General features: G+C 38.5%; 1 protein-coding gene across 7 annotated transcripts in view; it reads right to left on the bottom strand.

Annotated features, from left to right (window-relative positions):
* The window catches only part of SCAP (SREBF chaperone), an 89,672-nt gene that overhangs the window by 37,442 nt on the left and 26,417 nt on the right, over window positions 1–25,813 (bottom strand). For 6 of the 7 annotated variants that reach the window (XM_027096943.1, XM_027096948.1, XM_027096947.1 and 3 more), the window contains exon 2: window positions 1,271–1,494. In XM_027096943.1, the coding sequence (XP_026952744.1) occupies window positions 1,271–1,392 (122 nt within the window). In that variant the 5' untranslated portion in view covers window positions 1,393–1,494. Of the gene's footprint in view, window positions 1–1,270; window positions 1,495–2,847; window positions 3,035–25,813 lie in introns of those variants that run through there. The other variant, XM_027096944.1, reaches the window with a different exon arrangement.

Raw genomic sequence — 25,813 nt, forward strand, 5'->3', positions numbered from 1 at the left:
TATGATTTTGAAAGAGACAGATGGGTCAATTAACCTACAGGAAAAAAAAAACAAGCAAATCCAAGAGCTGGGTTCTCAGAACACTCCTAATTCATCAGTTACAGGACATAGCCACAAGTGTCTAATCTTGTACAACACAAATTAACAAAGTTTAAACATCAGTACAAATACACTGAGCCAGAGTGAGAAGAGTCAGGGGGAACAGAGTGCCACAGGTGCAGGCACCAGAATCCCTTTAAAGCTGGATTTGAACCCCCGTTTCCCTACTTATTAGTTGTGTAGACCAGGCAAGCCTCTAATCCTCCATCCCACACTGGTTAAATGGAAATATAACTGGATCACTTCCCAAGGTTTTTATGAGGGTTAACGAGACATTTAATTATATACCTGAAGCACCAACACAGCACCCAGCAGGAAATTCTCAATGAATATGCTCATCTTTCCTTGTCCTAATTAGGGAAGAACTTGGGATCATTAACAACTGAATATCGAGTTCAGTCCTGAACCATCCTTCTTCCAGCACAGCACTGAAAACATCTATAAACGTTAGATGTATAATGAATCTGGAAACCATAATTCTTTCCAGAGACAAAGATAATCAGGTAGGCTCTTTTCATGACTGTCAGTGTTTGAGAGCCAAGGGGACCATTGGATATCATCTTACATCAAGCCTCTCCTTTCACAATGTCCTCATCAGCCACACTCTTCAGGGCTCTATGGGGCCCTATGACAGAAGAACAGTCACAACAGTCCTTGGTGAGCACAACAGGCCCCAAGTATCAACCAGAGGTCAGAAGGAGGGTCCACATGAACACAAGAAAATGACTAGAGAGTAGAAAACCAAGTCTCTGGGGTTAGCCTACAAGACAGTGTCCAAGGAATTGTTCAAATGGACTTTGCCTTGCAACATTCCAAGGCTCCTGCTCTTAACCAGGTACCAAAAGGAAGCTGCCACTATTGAGAAGGAAAATTAAAATACCATGCTTTCAATTATCTTGCAGTTTCTTAGAAACATCTAAACATTATTTTGAGACAGATTACCAGCAATGTGAACAAATCTGGTGAGTCACCAAGTCAGGGCCAGCCTGGACTGTTGTACTGTCGTGGCTAAACACCCCAGGACTAGAGTTTTCCACTCAACAGATCCAATGAGCCTCAAGTTCCACTGTGTAAAAAGCACACAGTCCAAGGGCTACTGAACAGTCAGGGTTAGGAGATCTATTGTGCCAAGGCACTGGCCCACCATATCCAGGGCAACTTGGAAACATACCAGCAGGCTAAGATGCAAAGCCCCGTGAAGAGAATGATGGGGATGGGGTAGGACGCACAGAACAGCCCATGGTTGTAGAAGGCCTGAGATATCTTCTCACGCAGCCTTTCAGTCAGGGTCATCCTCAGCTGAAGTCACCTTGCTGCCATCCCGGAAAGTGACCATGGATCAGCCTGGCACACGTTGGGCAGCACTGACAATGGACACCATCTGCAGGCAGGCACCTGGCAAGAAGGGAGAAAAGCCAATTAACAAAGAGTACTTGGCTCTCAACACTAGGGCTGCTGGGGGAGGTGGCAGGGACGTGGACAGGGAATCAGGAGGCCTACATGCAAGATCTGGAGACATCAATCCCAAAACACACACACACACACACACACACACACACACACACACACACACACAGAGTCTTGGTCGGCTCCTAGTGACTGTGGGTAGTGTCTAAGTAAGTCTAACCAAAGAAACAAAAAAACTGCCTCTCTAGCTCTGGTAATAAACTCTCAATCCTCTTCCATATTAGGCACTTCTAAAAGGCCACTCCCTAGAGAGGGCATTTTTCTCACACGTGGCACAGGAAAGTACTCCTGTGTAACAGACAGCACCTTCAGTTGCTCTTGGCCAAATGGACATTCTGGAAACCCTCCCCCCCATTCTCTGTGCACAGGCCAGACCGAGAGAAATCCTTGGGAAACCTTTATACAAGGTCTGATCCCTCAAAAAACACATTCTTACACAAACAGTGATTCACTGATAAATAAAGTCCAGTGGGGTCAGCCCTCAACACAAAAACACCAAAAAGCCTAGGCCCCTGACATAAAACAAAATTCACTGTGACAGTGGTATTGGGTAGATGTCTCTGCTCCTGGTCCCCCAGTTGTTCCTGGGAGGGTGAGGGCAAAGGGCCCCTCCTATTTCTGCCTGCCCAGCAGCTGTCTCCTTGGAGTAATAGCAGTCCGGTGTGGCTCTGAGAACCACCTTTCTCCACAGGATTTGGCCTGGACATAACGGCCAGTTAAGGTGCCCCTCCCTGACCCCCGCCAGGCTGGTTAGGCCTCTCTCCCTGGCCTTTGACTTCTGAGCAGAAAGAATCAAAACTGGATTCAAGGGCTTCCCTGGTGGCGCAGCGGTTGAGAGTCCACCTGCCGATGCAGGGGACACGGGTTCATGCCCTGGTCTGGGAAGATCCCACATGCCGTGGAGTGACTGGGCCCGTGAGCCATGGCCGCTGAGCCTGCGCATCCGGAGCCTGCGCGTCCGGAGCCTGTGCTCCGCAACGGAAGAGGCCCGCGTACTGAAAAAAAAAAAAAAAAAAAACTGGATTCGGTGGTGTTTATTCTTCCCCAAGAGGTTCCTGCTCCCCAGATCACGGGCTGCTCTGGCTCCAGCCCTTTCTGAAGACGAGCTCATCAGCTCTTCTTTCCAGTCTGTGAGCCACCCCATATCCTTCCAATAAATACTCTTTTGCTTGTGTAAGCCAGTTAATTTCTGTTGCTTCCAAGTAGAGAAACTTAAACCAATAAAATCAGAATAGAAAACTCTAGCAGAAGGGCCCAGGAATCTAGAATTCCTTTCCTTACTGAGCTCGCTGATGAAATTCAAGTTTAAATCCACTTCTCCTGTTCCATGTTGCTGTTTTCTTTCGTCTGTGCTACAGGGAAGCTGCCCAGACATGTATCTTGGCTTGATTCAGCTCACGGATGAAAACCCAGGCCAAGGAGATGATTCCTCAGAAGTGTGAGACCAGAAGGGAGAAGCAAAAGGAGTCACACCACAGCCAATTCACAAGAAGGAATGGCTACCACTCCATCCACCTTCCTGGAAGCACAAGTCTCAGGCGCACATGCAATTTTCCAGTCCAAGAACCCTCTAAGGAAATAGTACAAAGAACCCGCTGTGGGTCAATTCAGAAGGCAACAAAACAGATAAGAGGAATTGGCAGGTGACAGCGGCTGACCCAAGGAGCAGAGGTGCTGACAACAGCTCAACCATTCACAAGACTCACCTGGAACATAACAGCTCAAAAAGGTCTCAAGCAGTAGACCTGCAGCAGGGCACCAGCAACAGTGCTCACCACCCAGCATAAACAAGGACTCCAGGGAAGCAACGTTTCTGCTCCTGTGTCCCCAACCCTCCGTTCTACTTCAAGGGGGAAAACAAACACTAATGAGATATATGCCTGTGGAAAGACGCTGTCAAGAGGATCCCTGAAGACTGATGGCCATGAACAAGTTGTAGCTTTTCCAACCTCAGTCCTCTGCCAAGCCCCACATCTCTTCCCTTAAGTATCCCAAAACAAAGCCCTCCAGGAAATTGCGATCCTACTAATCTTAATCTCCTTCTCAGGCCTCTTCCGCACACAAATAGGTAACACAAGAAGCAGGGGGCAGGGGCGTGGGTGGGTTCTCTTATACATGGAACTACTAATATGAGAAAAAAACCCATCTCACTTCAATTCTGCAGCAAATACAAATCTTTCTGACATGACCTTAGTCGTTTTCAGTTTCCATTAATCCTTATTAGTTATACTAATTGCTAATTTTCACAGCACCAGGAAAACAAAATTAAAAAAAAAAAAAAGAAATTCAAATTCTAGTTCATTACACAGCCCACCTACCTGAACCAAGCAAGAGGGGAGTTATTCATCTTTACTTCACTGTATTCATTTTAACGCAAAGCTTTTCCAAAGTAAAATTTATCCTAAGAAACTGCCAAAATATTTTCCAGAGTGCCCATACCATTTTACATTTTCACCAGCAGCATGAGACCTCGTTTCTTAGCATCCTCACCAGCGTTTGGTATTGTCACTACTCTTTATTTTACCTGTACTAATAAGAGTGTATTAGTATCTTATTGGATCTTAATTTGCATTTCCCTAATGGCTAGTGACACTGAACCTGTGCATGTGTGCATGTGTCTGTGTATTCCTTAAGACATTATATATATGAGATCATGTAATTTGCAAATAGAGATAGTTTAACTTCTTTTCCAATCTGGATGCCTTTTGTTTTTCTTGTATAATTGTTGTGGCTAGAACTTCTGGTACAATGTTGAATTGCAGTGGTGAGAATGCATTTTATTCCTGATCTTAGGAAAGGAGCATTCAGTCTTTCACCTTAAGTATGGTATTACATGGGAGTTTTTCATATAAGCCCTTTATCAAGTTGAGGGAGTCCCCATCTATTCCTAGTTAGTTGAGTGGTTTTTTTTTAATCATGAAAGTGTATTACGCTTTGTGTCTTTTGAGATGATCATGTGGTTTTTTTTGTTTTGTTTTGTTTGTTTTGTTTTGGTACGCGGGCCTCTCACTGTTGGGGCCTCTCCCGTTGCAGAGCACAGGCTCCGGACGCACAGGCTCAGCGGCCATGGCTCACAGGCCCAGCCACTCTGCGGCATGTGGGATCTTCCCAGAGCGGAGCACGAACCCGTGTCCCCTGCATCGGCAGGTGGACTCTCAACCACTGCGCCACCAGGGAAGCCTGATCATGTGGTTTTTAATTTATCCTACTAATAAGGTGTATTACACTGACTCATTTTTTTCTCGTATTGAACCAACTTTGCATCCCTGGGTATAATCCCTTTAAATGTTGCTAGACTCCGTTTAATAATATTGAGAACTTCTGCATCTATATTCATAAGGGATATTGGTGTGTACCTTTTTTATGTCTTTGTCTAGCTTTGGTATTAGGGTAATGCTGACCTTGTAGAATAACTTGGAAAGTGCTCCTTTGTACTTTTATAGAACAGTTCATGATAAATCTTTAAACATCTGGTAGAATTTACTAGTGAAGCCATCTGATCTTGGGATTTTTTTTGTTTAATTAATTTATTTTATTTATTTATTTCTGGCTGCATTGGGTCTTCGTTGCTACGCGCCGGCTTTCTCTAGTTGCAGAGAGCAGGGAGCTACTCTTCGTTGTGGTGTGCATGCTTTTCACTGTGGTGGCTTCTCTTGTTACAGAGCACGGGCTCTAGATGTGCAGGGGCTTCAGCAGCTGTGGCAGGCGAGCTCTGTAGTTGTGGCTTGCAGGCTCTAGAGCACAGGCTCAGTAGTTATGGCACACAGGCTTAGTTGCTCCGCAGCATGTGGGATCTTCCCAGACCAGGGCTCGAACCCATGTCCCCTGCATTGGCAGGTGGATTCTTAACCACTGCGCCAGCAGGGAAGTCCTTGGGTTTTTTTCTGTGTGGGAAGTTTATAAACTATTAACCTCTTTGCTTGTTACATTTATTCAGATTTTCTATTTCTTCTTGAGTAAATTTTGTTAGTTTGTGTGTTTCTAGGAATTTGCCCATTTTCACCTAGGCTACCTAATTTATTGGCATAATATTTGCTGTTCAAAGTATTATAAATCATTTTTATTTCTGAAAGCTTGGTGTTAACGTCCCCACTTTCATTAATGATTCTAGCTGTTTGAGTCTCTTTTTTCTCAGTTGTTGATCTTTTAAAAGAGCAAACTCTTGCTTTTTTACTCTATTATTTTAGTCTCTATTCATTTGTTCCCACTCTAGCCTTTATTATTTTCTTCCTTCTGTTTGCTTTGGGTTTATTTTGCTCTTCTTTTTCGTCTTGCTCTAGTTTCTTAAAGTTACTGATTTGAGCTCTTCCTTATTTTTTTAATTAATTTTATTTTTTTATACAGGTTATTAGCTACCTGTTTTATACATATTAGTGTATATACGTCAATCCCAATCTCCCAATTCATCCCACCACCACGACCACCACCCCCTGCTTTCCCCCTTGGTGTCCCTATGTTTGTTCTCTACATCTGTGTCTCTATTTCTGCCATGCAAAACAGTTCATCTGTACCATTTTTCTAGATTCCACATATATGCGTTAATATGCGATATTTGTTTTTCTCTTTACTTCCACGTCTCTACAAATGACCCAATTTCGTTCCTTTTTATGGCCGAGTAATATTCCATTGTATATATGTACCACATCTTCTTTATCCATTCGTCTGTCGATGGGCATTTAGGTTGCTTCCATGTCCTGGCTATTGTAAATAATGCTGCAATGAACACTGGAGTGCATGTGTCTTTTTGAATTATGGTTTTCTCTGCGCATACACCCAGTAGTGGGATTGCTGGGTCATATGGTGATTCTATTTTTAGTCTTTTAAGGAACCTCCATACTGTTCTCCATAGTGGCTGTATCAATTTACATTCCCACCAACAGTGCAAAAGGGTTCCCTTTTCTCCACACCCTCTCCAGCATTTGTTGTTTGTAGATTTTCTGATGATGCCCATTCTAACTGGTGTAAGGTGATATCTCATCATAGTTTTCATTTGCATTTCTCTAATAATTAGTGACGTTGAGCAGCTTTTCATGTGCTTCTTGGCCATCTGTATGTCTTCTTTGGAGAAATGCCTATTTAGGTCTTCTGCCCATTTTTGGATTGGGTTTTTTTTTAATACTGAGCTGCATGAGCTGTTTATATATTCTGGAGATTAATCCTCTGTCAGTTGCTTCATTTGCAAATATTCTCTCCCATTCTGAGGGCTGTCTTTTCGTCTTGTTTGTAGTTTCCTTTGCTGTGCAAAAGCTTTTAAGTTTCATTAGTTCCCATTTGTTTATTTTTGTTTTTATTTCCATTACTCTAGGAGATGGATCAAAAAAGATCTTGTTGTGGTTTATGTCAGCGTGTTCTTCCTATGCTCTCCTCTAAGAGTTTTATAGTGTCTGGTCTTTCATTTAGGTCTTTAATCCATTTTGAGTTTATTTTTGTGCATGGTGTTAGGGAGTGTTCTAATTTCATTCTTTTAAATGCAGCTGTCCAGTTTTCCCAGCACCACTTATTGAACAGACTGTCTTTTCTCCATTGTATATCCTTGACTCCTTTGTCATGGATTAGCTGACCACTGGTGCATGGGTTTATCTCTGGGTTTTCTATCCTGTTCCATTGATCTATATTTCTGTTTTTTTGCCAGTACCATATTGTGTTGATTACTGTAGTTTTGTAGTATAGTCCGAAGTCAGGGAGTCTCATTTCTCCAGCTCTGTTTTTTTCCCTCAAGATTGCTTTGGCTGTTCTGGATCTTTTATGTCTACATACAAATTTTAAGATTTTTTGTTCTAGTTCTGTAAAAAAATGCCATTGGTAATTTGATGGGGATTGCATTGAATCTGTAGATTGCTTTGAGAAGTACAGTCATTTTCATAATATTGATTCTTCCAATCTAAGAACATGGTATATCTCTCCATCTGTATCTGTCATCTTTGATTTCTTTCATCAGTGACTTATATTTCCTGAGTACAGGCCTTTTACCTCCTTAGGTAGATTTATTCCTAGGTTTTATTCTTTTTGTTGCAATGGTGAATGAGATTGTTTCCTTAATTCCTCTTTCTGATCTTTCGTTGTTATAGGAATGCAAGAGATTTTTGCGCATTAATTTTGTATCCTGCACCTTTACCAAATTCATTGATTAGCTCTAGAGTTTTCTAGTAGCATCTTTAGGATTATCTATGTATAGTTATCATGTCATCTGCAAACAGTGACAGTTTTACTTTTTCTTTTCCAATTTGGATTCCTTTTATTTCTTTTTCTTCTCTGATTACTATGGCTAAGACTTCCAAAACTATGTTGAATAAGAGTGGCAAGTGTGGACATCCTTGTCTTGTTCCTGATCTTAGAGGAAATGTTTTCAGTTTTTCACCACTGACAACGATGTTTGCTGTGGGTTTGTCATATATGGCCTTTATTATCTTGACGTAGGTTCCCTCTGTGCCCACTTTCTGGAGAGTATTTATCATAAATGGGTGTTGAATTTTGTCAAAAGCCTTCTCTGCATCTATTGAGATGATCATATGTTTTTATTCTTCAGTTTTTTAATATGGTGTACCACATTAATTTGTGTATACTGAAGAATCCCTGCACCCCTGGGATAAATCCGACTTGATCATGGTGTATGATCCTTTTAATGTGTTGCTGGATTCTGTTTGATAGTATTTTGTTGAGGATTTTTGCATCTATATTCATCAGTGATATTGGTCTGTAATTTTCTTTTTTTGTAGTATCTTTGTTTGGTTTTGATATCAGGGTGATGGTGGCCTCGTAGAATGAGTTTGGGAGTGTTCCTTCCTCTGAAATTTTCTGGAAGAGTTTGAGAAGGATGGGTGTTAGCTCTTCTCTAAACGTTTGATAGAATTCACCTGTGAAGCCATCTGGTCCTGGACTTTTGTTTGTTGGAAGACTTTTAATCACAGTTTCAATTTCATTACTTGTGATTGTTCTGTTCATATTTTCTATTTCTTCCTGGTTCAGTCTTGGAAGGTTATGCCTTTCTAAGAATTTGTCCATTTCTTCCAGGTTGTCCATTTTATTGGCATAGAGTTGCTTGTAGTAGTCTCTTAGGATGCTTTGTATTTCTGAGGTGTCCACTGTAACTTCTCTTTTTTCACTTCCTATTTTATTGATTTGAGTCCTCTCTCTCATTTTCTTGATGAGTCTGGCTAAAGGTTTATCAACTTTATCTTCTCAAACAACCAGCTTTTAGTTTTATTGATCTTTGCTATTGTTTTCTTTGTTTCTACTTCATTTATTTCTGCTCTGATCTTTATGATTTCTTTCCTTCTACTAACTTTGGGTTTTGTTTGTTCTTCTTTCTCAAGTTCCTTTAAGTGTAAGGTTAGATTGTTTGAGATTTGTTTGTTTCTTGAAGTAGGATTGTATTGCTATAAACTTCCTCTTAGAACTGCTTTTGCTGCATCCCATAGGTTTTGGATCGTCATGTTTTCATTGTCATTTGTCTCTAGGTATTTTTTGATTTCCTCTTTGATTTCTTCAGTGATCTCTTGGTTATTTAGTAATGTATTGTTTAACCTCTATGTGTTTGTGTTTTTTACATTTTTTTCCCTATAATTGATTTCTAATCTCATAGCATTGTGGTTGGAAAAGATGCTTAATATGATTTCAATTTTCTTAAATTTACCAAGGCTTGATTTGTGACCCAAGATGTGATCTATCCTGGAGAATGTTCCATGTGCACTTGAGAAGAAAGTGTAATCAGTTGTTTTTGGATGAAATGTCCTATAAATATCAATTAAACCTATCTGGTCTACTGTGTCATTTAAAGCTGGTGTTTCCTTATTAATTTTCTGTCTGGATGATCTGTCCATTGGTGTAAGTGAGGTGTTAAAGTCCCCACTATTATTGTGTTACTGTCGATTTCCTCTTTTATAGCTCTTAGCACTTGCCTTATGTATTGAGGTGCTCCTATGTTGGGTGCATATATATTTATAATTGTCATATCTTCTTCTTGGATTGATCCCTTGATCACTATGTAGTGTCCTTTCTTCTCTCTTGTAACAGTCTTTATTTTAAAGTCTATTTGGGGCTTCCCTGGTGGCACAGTGGTTAAGAATCTGTCTCCCAATGCAAGGGACACAGGTTCGAGCCCTGGTCTGGGAAGATCCCACATGCCGCGGAGCAACTAAGCCTGTGCACCACAACTACTGAGACTGTGTTCTAGAGTTGTGAGCCACAACTACTGAAGCCCATGCACTTAGAGCCAGTGCTCTGAAACGAGAGAAGCCACCGCAATGAGAAGCCCTTGCATCGCAACGAAGAGTAGCGCCCACTCACCGCAACTAGAGAAAGCCAGCGCGCAGCAATGAAGAGCCAAAACAGCCAAAACTAAAATAAATAAATTTATTAAAAAAATAAAGTATTTTATCTGATATGAGTATCGCTACTCCAGCTTTCTTTTGATTTCCATTTGCATAGAATATCTTTTACCATCCCCTCAGTTTCAGTCTGTATGTGTCCCTAGGTCTGAAGTGGGTCTCTTGTGGACAGCATATATATGGGTCTTGTTTTTGTATCCGTTCTGCAAGCCTGTGTCTTTTGGTTGGAGCATTTAATCCATTCACATTTAAGGTAATTATCGATATGTGAAGTTCTTATGAGTTTTCTTAATTGTTTTGGGTTTGTTTTTGTAGGTCCTTTTCTTCTCTTGTGTTTCCCACTTGCAGAAGTTCCTTTAGCATTTGTTGTAGAGCTGGTTTGGTGGTGCTGATTCTCTTAGCTTTTGCTTGTCTGTAAAGCTTTTGATTTCTCCGGTGAATCTGAATGAGATCCTTGTCACATAGAGTAATCTTCATTGTAGGTGCTTCTCTTTCATCTCTTTAAATATATCAATGCCACTCCCTTTTGGCTTGTAGAGTTCTGCTGAGAAATCCGCTGCTAACCTTATGGGAGTTCCCTTGTATGTTATTTGTCATTTTCCCCTTGTTGCTTTTAATAATTTTTCTTTGTCTTTAATTTTTGTCATTTTGATTACTATGTGTCTCGGCATGTTTCTCCTTGGGTTTATCCTGCCTGGAACTCTCTGTGCTTCCTGAACCTGGATGGCTATTTCCTTTCCCGTGTTAAGGAAGTTTTCGACTATAATCCCTTCAAATGTTTTCTTGGGTCCGTTCTCTCTCTTCTCCTTCTGGGACCTCTATAACATGAGTGTTGGTGCATTTAATGTTGTCCCAGAGGTCTCTTAGGCTGTCTTCATTTCTTTTCATTCTTTTTTATTCTGTTCCATAGCAGTGAATTCCACCATTCTGTCTTCCAGGTCACTTACCCGTTCTTCTGCCTCAGTTATTCTGTTATTTATTCCTTCTAGTGCATTTTTCATTTTAGTTATTGTATTGTTCATCTCTGTTTTTTTTTAATTCTTCTAGGTCTTTGTTAAACATTTCTTGCATCTTCTCCATCTTTGTCTCCATTCTTTTTTGGAGGTCCTGGATCATTTTCACTATCGTTATTCTGAATTCTTTTTCTGGAAGATTGCCTATCTCCACTTCATTTAGTTCTTTTTCTGGGGTTTTATCTTGTTCCTTCATCTGAACATAGTCCTCTGCCTTTTCATTTTGTCTATCGTTCTGTAAATGTAGTTTTCGTACCGCAGGCTGCAGGACTGTAGTTCTTCTAGCTTCTGCTGTCCCCACTCTCTCTTTCTTCTTTCTTAATACAGGCATTTACAGCTGTAAATTTCCCTCCGAACACTACTTTAGCTGCATCCCATAGTTTCTGTATTTGTGATTTCTGTTTTCATTCACCTCAAAGCATTTTCTAACTTCTCTTGTACTTTCTTCTTTGATCCCCTTGGTATTTAGGAGTTATTGAGATTTCCTTATATATTCTGGATGTAAGTCTCTACCAGATATGTTGTTCACAAATGTTTTCTTCAAGTCTATAACCTCTTTTTAAAATTCTTTTCACAGACTCTGTGATAGAGCCGAAGCTTTTAATTTTGATGAAGTCTAATTTATCTTTTTTTTTTTTCCTTTAGGTGGAATGGATCATGCTTTAGGTGTCATGTAAAAGAATTCTAAATTTTTTCTCTGAGATTTTCTCCTAAAATTTTTTATAGTTTTACATTTAAACCTATGATACATGTGAGTAACTTCTTCTGTAAGATGTGAGATTAGATCCAGGATTTCTGCGTTTTGTTTTTCCCTATGGATAACCAATTGTTCTAGCACCAATTGTTGAGAAGACTACCTTTCCTCCAATGAATTGCTTTGGCACCTGTCTTAGTCCTTTGTGCTGCTATAATAAAAATAGCATACACTGGGTGGCTTAAACAACAAATATTTACTTCTCACTGTTCTAAAGGCTAGGAAGTCCAAGATCAAGGCACTGGCAGATTCAGTTTCTGGTGAGGGCCCACTTCCTGGTTCATAATTGGCCATCTTCTCACTATGTCCTCACATGGCAGAAGAGGAAGTGAGAGTTCTCTGGGGTTTCTTTTATAAGGGCAGTAATCCCATTCACGAGGACTCCACCCTCATGATTTAATTACCTCCCAAAGGCCCCAACTCCCTAATACAATCACACCAAGGATTAAGATTTCAACATACGAACTTGGGGCGGGGGGGACACAAACATTCAGTCAAAGAGCAGGTGTCTGGGGACTTCCCTGGTGGCACAGTGGATAAGACTCCATGCTCCCAATGTAAAGGGCCTGCGTTCTAGCCCTGGTCAGGGAACTAGATCCCACATGCATGCCGCAACTAAGAGTTTGCATGTCACAACTAAGGAGCCCACGTGCTGCAACTAAGACCTGGTGCAACCAAATAAAAAACCAGTTGGCTGTACTTTATGAGTCTATTTCTGGGTTTTCTATAATGTTCCAGTGATCTACGTGCCTAGCCCTCCACCAATACTACACAGTCTTGATTACAATAGCTATAAAGTCTTGAAATGAGTAAAATGATTCCTTCCATTTTATTCTTCTTCAAAATTGTTTTACCCATTCTAGTTTATTTGCTTTCCTTATACATTTTAGAGTAATCTAGTCTATGTCTACAAAAATCTTGCTAGAATTTTGATAGGAATTACAGTAAACATACGTATCAATTTGAGAATTGACATCACTACTATGTTTAGTGTTCCAATCTAGTGTTCCAATTTAGTGTTCCAATGAACATGATATCTTTCTCCATTTATTTAGATCTTTGATTTCTTTAACCATTTTTCTTTTTTTTTTTTGGCCAAGCCATGGCTTGTGGGAATCTCAGTTTCCTGACCAGGTATCAAACCCACACCCCCTGCAATGGAAGCGTGGAGTCCTAACCACTGGACCGCCAGGGAATTCCCTCTTTAATCATTATTGTATAGTTTTCAACATATAAGCACTGTACATGTTTTGTTAGATTTACACCTAATCGTTTTTTGAGTGGTTGTGTTTTCAATTTCAGTTTCCCCATGTTAATTGCTGGTACAAAGAAATATAACTGATTTTAATATGTTGATCTTGTAACCTACAATTGTGCTGAACTCACTAATTAGTTCCACAGTCTTTTTTGTACATTCCTTGGGATTTTCTAAGCAGACTATCATGTCAACTGCAAACAGAAACATATTTTTCTTTCTTTCTATAATTTCCACAAACACTTTTTCTGCACCACTCCATCTCCACTCCTTTTGGGACTTCAATAACATGAAAGATAAACTTTGTTATTGTCCCATGGGTCCCTGAAGCTCTCCTCATCTTTCTTCAGTTTATTTTAAATCCCTGTTGTTCAGACTAGATAGTTTTTATTCTACCTTCAAGTTAACTGACTTAATATATCCCTATTCTGTCACTGACATCACTCAACGAATTTTAAATTTAGTTTTAGTTATAAAACTTCCAACTTTATTTTTTTATGTTTTATAAAAATATACATTTATTTATTTGGTTGCACCAGGTCTTAGTTGCGGCAGGCAGGCTCCTTAGTTGTGGCTCGCGGGCTCAGTTGAAGCTCCAAGCCTCCTTAGTTGCAGCTCTCCAGATCCTTAGCTGTGGCATGTGGGCTCCTTAGTTGCAGCACATAGGCTCCTTAGTTGCAGCAGGCGGGCTCCTTAGCTGCAGCAGGCGAGCTCCTTAGTTGTGGCAGTCAAACTCTTAGTTGTGGCACACATATGAGATCTAGTTCCCTGACCAGGGATCAAACTTGGGCCCCTTGCTTTGGGAGCGCAAAGTCTTATCCACTGCACCACCAGGGAAGTCCCTAAACTTCCAATTTTAAATTTAAATGTATAACTTTCCATTTGCTTCAAGGAGGTTTACCCTCAATTATTAGAGCAAGGTTTTAATTAATAATTACACTTTAAACTCTTTGATGATTCCAACATCTATGTCGTGTCATGGTTGCCATCTGCTGACTATATTTTCTTCTTAAGAGATGGTGAGATTTTCCTGATTCTTTATATGTGCAGTAATTTTGAATGTTTAGATACTACGCTATGTTACTCTGAACCTTGTTTAAATCCAACTGAAAACGTTGGATTTTTGTTTTAGCAGCAATCTACCTGATTAAGTCCAATCCACAAATTCCTATCCAATTTCCCTGGGCTGTGGTTCCAATGTCAGTTTGGTTTTCAAAGCCCTTGCAGTACCATTTTGATTTGTCTCATGCATATTGTGCAACAGCCAACATAGGACTTGGGCAGTAGTGTAGCGTTTGGCATGCTGTTTAGAGTCAGATGCATATATGCTATTTTGGAAAAGAACCCAGGAGTTCATACACAATATTATGGGTTCACTTTGTTGAGTTCCTTCCTCTCTACAATCCTCCCAAGACATTCCAGCTCCTAGAGGACCTTTTCTGGGTCTTCTTGCTAGAAGGGAAGGGCTTTTGTTTTCCTGCTCTGCTGAGCACCTCCCACAACTGTGATTGCTTCCCGGGTAAAGTGGTGAGAATTGAGAGGACAAAATCAGCAAATATCTCCATGGTCTTAGGACCATAACCCCTATAAATAAAAGGATTCTGCTCCCACCTGGCTGCCAATGTCATTGCTGCCTTCACCACCACAGAATTTCATGGGAGACAAGAGCAGGACAAAATGGAAAAAAAAAAAAAGCAAACAAAACACAAAAGATTCTCTTCCTCCATCCCTTTCTTCCAACCTCTTTATAAGAATCCCCTTTCTCACTCCTGACACTATAAAGACAGAGCTTCTCTCAGACTTCTTTCTGTCTGCACCTAGTGTCCAGTTCCAGGTTTTGGGTTACCTTTGAGTCCAGGCTGTAAGGTATTTTATGGAGAGAAAAAACTAAAACAATTTCATTTCCCATTCTATCTGCTACCATTTATCTTTCATGGTACTCAGACAGCTGGTCCATGTACTCTGCCCTAGGATTTTAATTGTATTTAGTCAGAGAGAAAGGGTAGAGTGTGCTTACTACATGCTGACCAGAATCAGAACCCTTATATTTTTAATGTAAAAACCTTAATAAATTTCTGGATTATTTGCCATTAAAGAAACGTCCCATACTATGTTTCTTAGCATCTTTCTGTCAATCATATCATCAATCCACTGTGCTCTGTGAAAGTACAGAGCATGTACTTTCACAAAATGAAAAAATATTAAATAAAGATTATAGGCAAAAAATGCACAAAAGAATGGAAGAAAATGTTAATAGTGGCTGTTGGTCTTCATGTGATATGTTTACATGCAGAGACAGTTTAAGTGAAGAGTACTGAGTTTTTAACTTTAAATAAACTTTTAAAGCTTTGCATTAAATATTACAGAAAAGTATACAAATTAACAGCAAGCAGCTCCATGAAAGTAAACACAGCCATTTAATCTAAATACCACTCAATCAAGAAATAAGAGTATCACCCCAAAGTTCCTCTTTATGAGCTGCAACAGTCATTACTTTTCATTTATAAAAGTGGTATACATGCATTTCTATCAAAGAGTACCGGAATGTATTTCTGATTTTAGTTATTTTAATGCTTATGTCTTCATACATTGTTCAAGGTTTTTCATATTCACTTTTTCAACTCTTATAAAAATTTCCACAAAGGATAGAGGTCTTAGGAGAAATGAACCCAGTGGACACCTTGCTCTCAAGACTTCTGGCCTCCACAATTGTGAGAAAATAAATGTTGTTGTTGAAGTCAACCCAAAAAATAAAATAAAATCTTCCATGTGTTTTCTACAGGTTAATTCTAAATAATTTCTACAGGTTAATTCTTGATAACCATTTAAAAAGCAATTGGAATATCTGCTAATGCAATTTTCATTTACTGAGAAAGCCTCGGAATCCCTAGCAGGGCCGACAAAAGGTGTATCTCTCCTGAAGCCAGTCAGTAAAGACTGGAAAAGATGATTGCTTCAGATGCAAAGACAGCAACACAAGACTTCAAGGAATGTGAAAACTCAATGAAACATAGCACCACCAAAGGAACACAGTAATTTTCCAGTTACTGACCCCCCAAAAATGGAGATCTGCAATCTGCCCAATAAAAAATTCAAAACAGTTGTTTTAAAGAAGGCCTCAGTGAGCTGCAAGAAAACACACAAAGGCAATTCAGTGAAGTCAGAAAAACAATACATGAAGAAAACAAAAAATTTAACAGACACAGAAATCATTAAAAGGAACCAAACAGAAATCCTAGAGCTGAAAAAAAAAAATGGATGCAATGAAAATGCACTAGAAAGTATTAACAGCAGACTTGATCACGCAGAAGAATAAAATCCATGATGTCAATGACAGGTCATTTGAAATTATCCAGTTCAAGGTGAACAAAGAGAAAATAATGAAAAAGAGTGAAGAAAGCCTTCATGTATCATGAGGTATCATCAAGAGAAACAACATAAGCACTGCTGGAGTCCCCAAAGGATAGGAGAGGGAGAAAGGGGCAGAAAGCTTACTTAAAGAAATAACAGCTGAGATCTTCCCAATCTGGGCAGAGATTTGGACGTCCAAGTTTATTTTAAAAATTTATTAAAAAAAAAAAGCTTACAGGTCCCCCAAAAGATCTCCTCCAAGAGACACTATAATGAAATCATCTAAAGTCAAAGACAAAAATTTTAAAAGCAACAAGAGAAAAAAATTCCTCACATACAAGGGAATTCCTATAAGGCTATCAGTGGATTTCTCGGCAAACACCTTATAAGCCAGGAGAGAGTGGAATGATTTATTCAAAGTGATGCAAGAAAAAACTGCCAACCTATACCCAGAAAAGAGGAAAACTCTAATTTGAAAAGATACATGCACCCCAATGTTCTTAGCAGCACTATGTACAATACACAAGACATGGAAGCAACCTAAGTGTCCATCAAAAGATGAATGGATAAAGAGAATGTGGTGTATATATATATACACAATGGAATATTTCTCAACCATTAAAAAAAGAATGAAATATGGCCATGTTTGCACCAACGTGGATGGACCTAGAGATTATCACACTAAGTGAAGTAAGTCAGACAGAATGACAAGTATTACATGATATCACTTAAATGTGAAAACTAAAAAATAATACAAATGAACTTATTTACAAAACAAAAACAGGACCACAAAGCAAGTCTCAGTAAATTTAAGAAAACTGAAATCACATCAAGCATTTTTTCTGACCAAAATGCTATGAGATTAGAAATAAAATACAAGAAAAAAACTGTGAAGAACACAAACATGTGCAAACACATGGAGGCTAAACAATACACTACTAAACAACCAATGGATCACTGAAGAAATCAAAGAGGAAATCAAAAAATACCTAGAGACAAATGAAAACGAAAGCACAACAATACAAAACCTATGGGATGCAGCAAAAGCAGTTCTAAGACGGAAGTTTATAGCTATACAATCTTACCTCAGGAGACAAGAAAAATCTCAAATAAACAACCTAACCTTATAACTAAAGCAACTACAGAAAGAACAAACAAAACCTAAAGTTAGTAGAAGGAAACAAATCATAAAGAACAGAGCAGAAATAAATGATATAGAGTAACGCAACTATACTCCAATAAAAATTAATAAAAATAAATGATATAAAGATGAAGAAAACAATAACAAAGATCAATGAAACTAAAAGCTGGTTCTCTGAAACTAAAAGGTTCTCTGAAAATTGATAAACCTTAGCCAGACTCATCAAGAAAAAAAGGAAAAGGACTCAATTCAATAAAATTAGAAATGAAAATGGAGGAGTTACAACTGACACCACAGAAATACAAAGGATCATAAGAAACTACTACAAGCAAATGTATGCCAATAAAATGAACAACCTGGAAGAAATGAACAAATTCTTAGAAACGTACAATCTCCCAAGACTGAACCAGGAAGAAACAGAAAATATGAACAGACCAATCACAAGTAGTGAAATTGAAACTATGATTAAAAAACTTCCAACAAACAAAAGTAGAGGACCAGATGGCTTCACAAGCGAATTCTATCAAACATTTAGAGAAGAGCTAACACCTACCCTTCCGATACTGTTCCAAAGAACTTCAGAGGAAGGAAATCTCCCAAACTCATTCTATGATGTCATCATCACTCTGATACCAAAACCAGACAAAGATACCACACACAAAAAAGAAAATTACAGGCCAGTATCACTGATGAACACAGACGCAAAAATCCTCAACAAAATACTAGGAATCTGAATCCAACAATACATTAAAAGGATCACACACCATGATCAAGTGGGATTTATCCCAGGATGCAAGGATTTTTCAATATCCACAAATCAATCACTGTGACATACCACATCAACAAACTGAAGAATAAAAACCATATGATCATCTCAATACATGCAGAAAAAGCTTCTGACAAAATTCAACACCAATTTATGATTAAAAACTCTCCAGAAAATGGGCATAGAGGGGACATACCTCTACATAATAAAGGCCACATACCACAAACCTACAGCTAATATCATACTCAATGGGGAAATGCTGAAAGCATCTCCTCTAAGATTAGGAACAAGACAAGGATGACCACTCTTGCTGCTTTTATTCAACATGGTTTTGGAAGTCCTAGCTACAGCAATAAGAGAAGAAAAAGAAATAAAAGGAATCCAAATTGGAAAAGTTAAACTGTCACTGTTTGCAGATGACATGATACTATACACAGAAAATCCTAAAGACAATACCAGAAAACTACTAGAACTCATCAATGAATTTGATAAATTTGCAGGTTACAAAATTAATAGACAGAAATCTGTTTAATTTCTGTACACTAACAACAAAAGATCAGAAAGAGAAATTCAAGAAACAATCCCATTTACCACTGCATCAAAAAGAATAAAACACTGTACCTAGGAATAAAGCTACCTAAGGACAAAAGACCTGTACTCTGAAAACTGTAAGACACTGATGAAAGAAATCGAAAATGAAACAGATGGAAAGATATACCATGTTCTTGGATTGGAAAAATCAATATTGTCAAAATGACTATACTACCCAAGGTAATCTACAGATTCAATGCAATCCCTATCAAATTACCAATGGCAATTTTCACAGAACTAGAACAAAAATCTTAAAATTTGTGTAGAGACACCAAAGACCCCAAATAGCCAAAGCAAGCTTGAGAAAGAAAAACACAGGTGGAGGAATCAGGCGCCTAGAATTCAAACTATACTACAAAGCTACAGTCATCAAAACAGTATGGTACTGGCACAAAAACAGAAATATAGATCAATGTAACAGGACAGAAAGCCCAGAAATAAACCCATGTACCTATGGTTAATTAATCTATGACAAAGGAGGCAAGACTATACAATGGAGGAAAAGCAGTCTCTTTGATAAGTGGTGCTGGTAAAACTGGACAGCTACATGTAAAAGAATGAAGTTAGAACACTCCCTAACACCATGCACAAAAACAAACTCAAAGTGGATTAAAAACCTGAATGTGAGATGGGACACTATAAAACTCCTAGAGGCAAACATAGGCAGAACACTCCCTGACATAAATTAAAGCAATATCTTTTTCAATCCATCTCCCAGAGTAATGGAAATAAAAACAAAAATAAACAAATGGGACCTAATTAAACTCAAAGCTTTTGTGCAGCAAAGGAAACCAAAAACAAAATGAAAAGACAACCCACAGAATAGGAGAAAATACTTGCAAATATGTGACCAACAAGGGATAAGTCTCCAAAATTTACAAACGGCTCATGCAGCTTAATATCATCAAAACAAACAACCAAATCAAAAAATGGACAGAAGACCTAAAGAGACATTTCTCCAAAGAAGACATACAGATGGCCAAGAGTCACATGAAAAGATGTTCAGTATCACTAATTATTAGAGAAATGCAAATCAAAACAACAATGAGCTATCACGTCACACCAATCAGAATGGCTATCATCCAAAAATCCACAAACAAATGCTGGAGAGGGTGTGGAGAAAACTCTCCACAGTGTAGGTGTGGAACTCTCCTACACTGTGGGTGGGAATGTAAATTGGTGCAGCCACTATGGAAAACAGTATGGAGGTTCCTTAAGAAACTAAAAACAAGGACTTCCTGGTGGTCCAGTGGTTTAAGACTCCATGCTCCCAATGCAGGGGGCCTGGGTATGATCCCTGGTCAGGGAACTAGATTCCACATGCCACAATTAAGAGCCCACATGCTGCAACTAAAAGATCCCTCAAGGCACAATGAAGACCTCACACAGCCAAATAAATAAATAAATATTAAAATAAACTAAAAACAGAGCTTCCATATGATCCTGCAATCCCACTCCTGGGCATGTATCCAGAGAAAACTATGGTCTGAAAGGATACATGCACCCCAATGTTCATTGCAGCGCCTTTTACAATAGCCAAGACGTGGATCAACCTAAATGTCCATCAACAGAAGAATGGATAAAGAAAATGGGGTAAATATATACAATGGAATATTACTCAGCCAGTAAAAAGAATAAAATAATGCCATTTACAGCAACATGAATGGACCTAGAGCTTGTCATACTGACTGAAGTCAGACAGAGAAACAGAAATATCATATGGCATCACTTACATGCAGAATCTTAAAAAAATTATACAAATGAACTTATTTACAAAACAGAAACTAGGGCTTCCCTGGTGGCACAGTGGTTATGAATCCACCTGCCAATGCAGGGAACACAGGTTTGAGCCCTGGTCCAGGAATATCCCACATGCCGCAGAGCAACTAAGCCCGTGTACCACAACTACTGAGCCTGGGCTCTACAGCCTGTGAGCCACAACTACTGAGCCCATGCGCCACAACTACTAAAGCCTGCACGCCTAGAGACTGTGCTCTGCAACAAGTGAAGCCACCACAATGAGAAGCCTGCGCACCAAAACGAAGAGTAGCCCCCGCTTGCCGCAACTAAAAGAAAGCCCACGCGCAGCCTGAAGACCCAATGCAGCCAAAAATAAATTTAAAAATAAATAAATTTTACTTTGAAAAAAAACAGAAACAGACTCAGACTTAGAGAAGGAACTTATGGTTACCAGGGGGGATGGGTGGGGGGGAGGGATAGTTAAGGAGTTTGGAACTGACATGTACACTGCTATATTTAAAATGGATAATGAACAAGGACCTACTGTACAGCACAGGGAACTCTGATCAATATTATGTAACAACCTAAATGGGAAAAGAATTTCAGAAAGAATAGATACATGTATATGTATAACTGAATCACTCTGCTGTACACCTGAAACTAACACAACATTGTTAATCAACTATACTCCAATATGAAATGAAAAGTTAAAAAACAAAAACAAAAAAAACTCAGACACAGAAAACAAACTTAACGGTTTACTAAAGGGGAAGTGGGAGATGGAAGCAAGGATAAATTAGGAGTTTGGGATTAACAGATACACATTACTATATATAAAACAGATAAATAACAAAGACCTACTGTATAGGCACAGTGTGTGTGTGTATACAAATCACTTTGTTGTACACCTGAAACTAACACCACATTGTAAGTTGACTATACTTCAATTAAAAAAAACCCTTCCAACCAAGAATACTTTACCTGGCAAAGCTGTCCTTCAGAAATAAAGGAGAGATAAACACTTTGCCAGACAAACAAATGTGTACAGCATTCATCATCACTAGACCTGCCTTACAAGAAATGCTAAAAGTTCTTCAAGCTGAAATGAATGTACACTAACTAATAACATAGAAACATAGAAATATAAAACACACTGCTAAAGGTAAGTATATATATAGTCACATTCAAAATACAGTTGGCCTTCCCTATTCGAGAATCCCACATCCACAGATTGAACCAACTAATTGAAAATATTTGAGGAAAAAAAAAAAAACCAAAAAACTCAGGAAGTCCAAAAAGCAAACCTTGAATTTGCCCCACTCTGGTAACAATTTACATAACATTTACAACTATCTACATGATATTTACATGATATTAAGTATTATAAGTGATCTAGAGAAGATTTAAAGGCTATATATAAATACTACTCCATTTTATCCAAGGGCCTTGAGCATCCACGGTTTCTGGTATACATGGGGGGCAGGGGTGTCATGGAACCAATCTCCCACAGATACTGAGAATGACTTTAATACTGTAATATGCTAGTATGTTAATCTCTTAACTCTAGTATAAAGACTAAAGCACAGAAGTATTAAAAATCACTACAGTGACAATAATTTCCTTATGAATACACAATATAAAAATATGTAAACTGTGATATCAAAAACATAAAATGGGAGAGGAAAGCACAGAATTTCTGTATGCTATGGAAGTTAAGTTGTTATCAGCTTAAAATAGGTTGTTATAACTATAAGATGTTTTATGTAACCCTCACGGTAATCACAAAGCAAAACACTACAGCAGACAAAAGATCAAGATCAAAACATACCACTAAGGGAAATTATCAATTCAAAAAGGAAGACAGCAAGGGAGGAAGAAAGGAAGAAAGGAATTACATAACAGCCAGAACATAATTAATAAGATAGCTTTAGTAAGTCCTTACGTATCAATAACTACTTTAAATTTAAATTCATTAAATCATCTATTCAAAAGGCATACAGTAGCTGAATGTATTTTTAAAAATAAAGACCTAACTATATGCTTCCCACAAGAGACTCACTTCAGCTTTAAGGACACAAAAAGACACAAAGGGAAGGGATGGAAAAAGGTATTTCATGAAAATGAAAACCAAAAGAGAGCAGGAGTGGCTATACTTACACCAGACAAAATAGACTTTAGGTCAAAAACTTAACAAGAGACAAAAAAGGTCATTATATAATGATAAAGCAGTTCATCAAGAGGATTTAACACTGGTAAATATATATGTACCCATTATCAGAGCACCTAAATATATTAAGCAAATACTAAAAGATCTGAAGGGAGAAATAGACAACAATACAGTAATAGTAGGAGACTTCAATATCCTACTTTCAACAAAAGATTGTCCAGACAGAAAATCAGTAAGGAAACATTTGAACTTGAACTATACTCTAGACCAAATGGACCCAACAGACATACAGAATATTTCATCCAAACAGCACCAGAATACACATTCTTCTCAAACACACATGGAACATTCTCCAGGATAGATCCTATGTTAGGTCACAAAACAAGTATTAGCAAATTTCATAAGAATGAAGTATTTTTTCTGACCACAATGGTATGAAACTAGGAATCAGTAACAGGAGGAAAACTGGAAAATTCACAAATATGTGTAAATTAAACAATACACTCTTGAAGAACCAATAGACCAAAGAAAAAATCAAAAGAGAAATTTTAAAAATTACAAAACAAACTAAAATGGAAACACAACATACCAAAAATTATGGAATGCAGCAAAAGCAGTTTTAAGAGGAAAGTTTTTAATGATAAAGGTCTATGTTTAGAAAAAAGAATAATCTCAAATAGACAAGCTAACTTTATGCCTCAAGGAACTAAGAAAAGAACAACAAACTAAGCCTTCTACTTACAAGGAAGGAAATAAAGAGCAAAGTGGAAATAAAGAGAGTCTAAAAACACAATAGAAAAGATGGATGAAACCAAGAGCTGGTTTTTTGAACAAACAAAACTGACACACCCTTAGCTAGGCTCACCAAGAGAGAGGACTCAAATAAAATCAGAAATGAAAGAGGAGATGATATCACAGAAATATAAAGGATCACAGAGACTACTATGAAAAACGAGATGTCAACAAATTTGATGAGAAGAAATGAATAGATTCCTAGAAACATATGACCAACAAGACTAAATTATGAAGAAATAGAAAATCTGAACAGGCTGATTACCAGTAAGGAGACTGAATCAGTAATCAAAAACCTCCCAACAAATGGAAGTCCAGGATTAGATGGCTTTACTGGTGAATTCTACCAAACATTTCAAGAGGAATTAATATCAATCCTTCTCAAACTCTTCAAAAAACACTGAAGAGGAGGAAACACTTCCAAACTCATTTTATGAGGCCAGCATTACCCTGATAGCAAAGCCAGACAAGCACACAACAAGAAAAGGAAATTATAAGCCAATATTCCTGATGAAAAAAGATTCAAAAATCCTCAACAAAATGTACTAAATTGAACTCAACAGCACATTAAAAAGATCACACACTATGATCAAGTGGATTTATTCCTGGGATGTGAATGAAGATGGTTCGACACATGCGAATTAATAAGTGGGATATGCCACATTAACAGAATGAAAGATAAAAATCCTATGATCATCTCAATAGATGCAAAATAAGCATGACAAAATTCAACATCCTTTCATGATTAAAAACCTAATTGGGTACAGAAGGAATGTACCTCAACATAATAAAGGCCACATATGACAAGCCCACAGCTAACATCATAAGCAATGGTGAAAAGCTAAGAGCTTTTCCTCTAAGAGCCAGAACAAGACAAGGGTGCCACTCCATTTTTTTTTGGGGGGGGGTGCTGCTTGGCTTGTGGGCTTTTAGTTCCCCTACCTGGGATCAAACCCAAGCTCTCAGCAGTGAGAGCATGGAGTCCTAACCACTGGACCGCCAGGGAATTCCCATGCATGCCCACTATTACCACTTCTATTCAGCATAGGACTGGAAATCCTAGCCAAAGCAATTAGACAGGAAAAATTTGTTTAATATTCAAATTGGAAAGGAAGAAATAAAATTGTCTCTGCTTGCAGATGACATGATCATATGTCCAAAACTCCGCCAAAAAAACTATTCAAACTGATAAATTCGGAAAAGCTGCAGTATATCAAATCAATATACAAAAGTCAGTTGCATTTTTATGTAATAACAACAAACTATCAGAAAATGATATAAGAGAACAAACCCATTTACAAGAGCATCAAAAAGAATAAAATACTTAGGGATAAATTTAACCAAGGAGGTGAAGACCTGTACCCTGAAAACTATAAGATATTGATGGGGACTTCCCTGGTGGCACAGTGGTTAAGAATCCACCTGCCAATGCAGGGGACATCAGTTTGAGTCCTGGTCTGGGAAGATCCCACATGTCATGGAGCAACTAGGCCCCTGGGCCACAACTACTGAGCCTGTGCTCTAGAGCCCATGAGCCACAACTACTGAAGCCCGCACACCCTGGAGCCCGTGTGCCACAACTACTGAGCCCACATGCAGCAACTACTGAAGCCCACATGCCTGGTGCTCCACAAGAGAAGCCACCGCAATGAGATTCCCGCGCACCGCAATGAAGAGTATCCTCTGCTCACCGCAACTAGAGAAAGCCCACATGCAGTAATGAAGATCCAACGCAGCCAAAAATAAAAAATAAAAATTTTTAAAACAAATTAGTAAGTTTAAAAAAAAAAAGACACTGATGAAAGGAATTAAGACACAGATAAATGGAAAAATATTCCCAAGTTCGTAGATTGGAAGAATTAATATTGTTAAAATGTCCATACTACCCAAAGCAATCTACAGATTCAATGCAACCTCTATCAAAATTCCATTGGCATTTTTCACAGAAACAAGAAAAATAATCCTATAATTCATATGGAACCACAAAAAGATCCCCAATAGCCAAAGCAATCTTGAGAAAGAACAACAAAGCTATAGGCATCATGTGTCCCAATTTCAAACTATATTAAAAAGCTACAGGGAATCACAACTAACTGCTGAACAATCATCTACAGGAGGACACTGGAACTCACCAAAATGGATACCCCACATCCAAAGACAAAGGAGAAACCACAATGAGACAGTAGGAGGGGCACAATCACAATAAAATCAAATCCCATAAATGCTTGGTGGGTGACTCTCAAACTGGAGAACACTTATACCATAGAAGTCCACCCACTGGATTGAAGGTTCTGAGCCCCACGTCAGGCTTCCCAACCTGGGGGTACGGCAACGGGAGAAGGAATTCCTA

Source organism: Aethalodelphis obliquidens, unplaced genomic scaffold (assembly GCF_003676395.1).
Source record: "Aethalodelphis obliquidens isolate GAN/ISIS:26980383/991018 unplaced genomic scaffold, ASM367639v1 scaffold111, whole genome shotgun sequence".
Classification (NCBI taxonomy): Eukaryota; Metazoa; Chordata; class Mammalia; order Artiodactyla; family Delphinidae; genus Aethalodelphis; species Aethalodelphis obliquidens.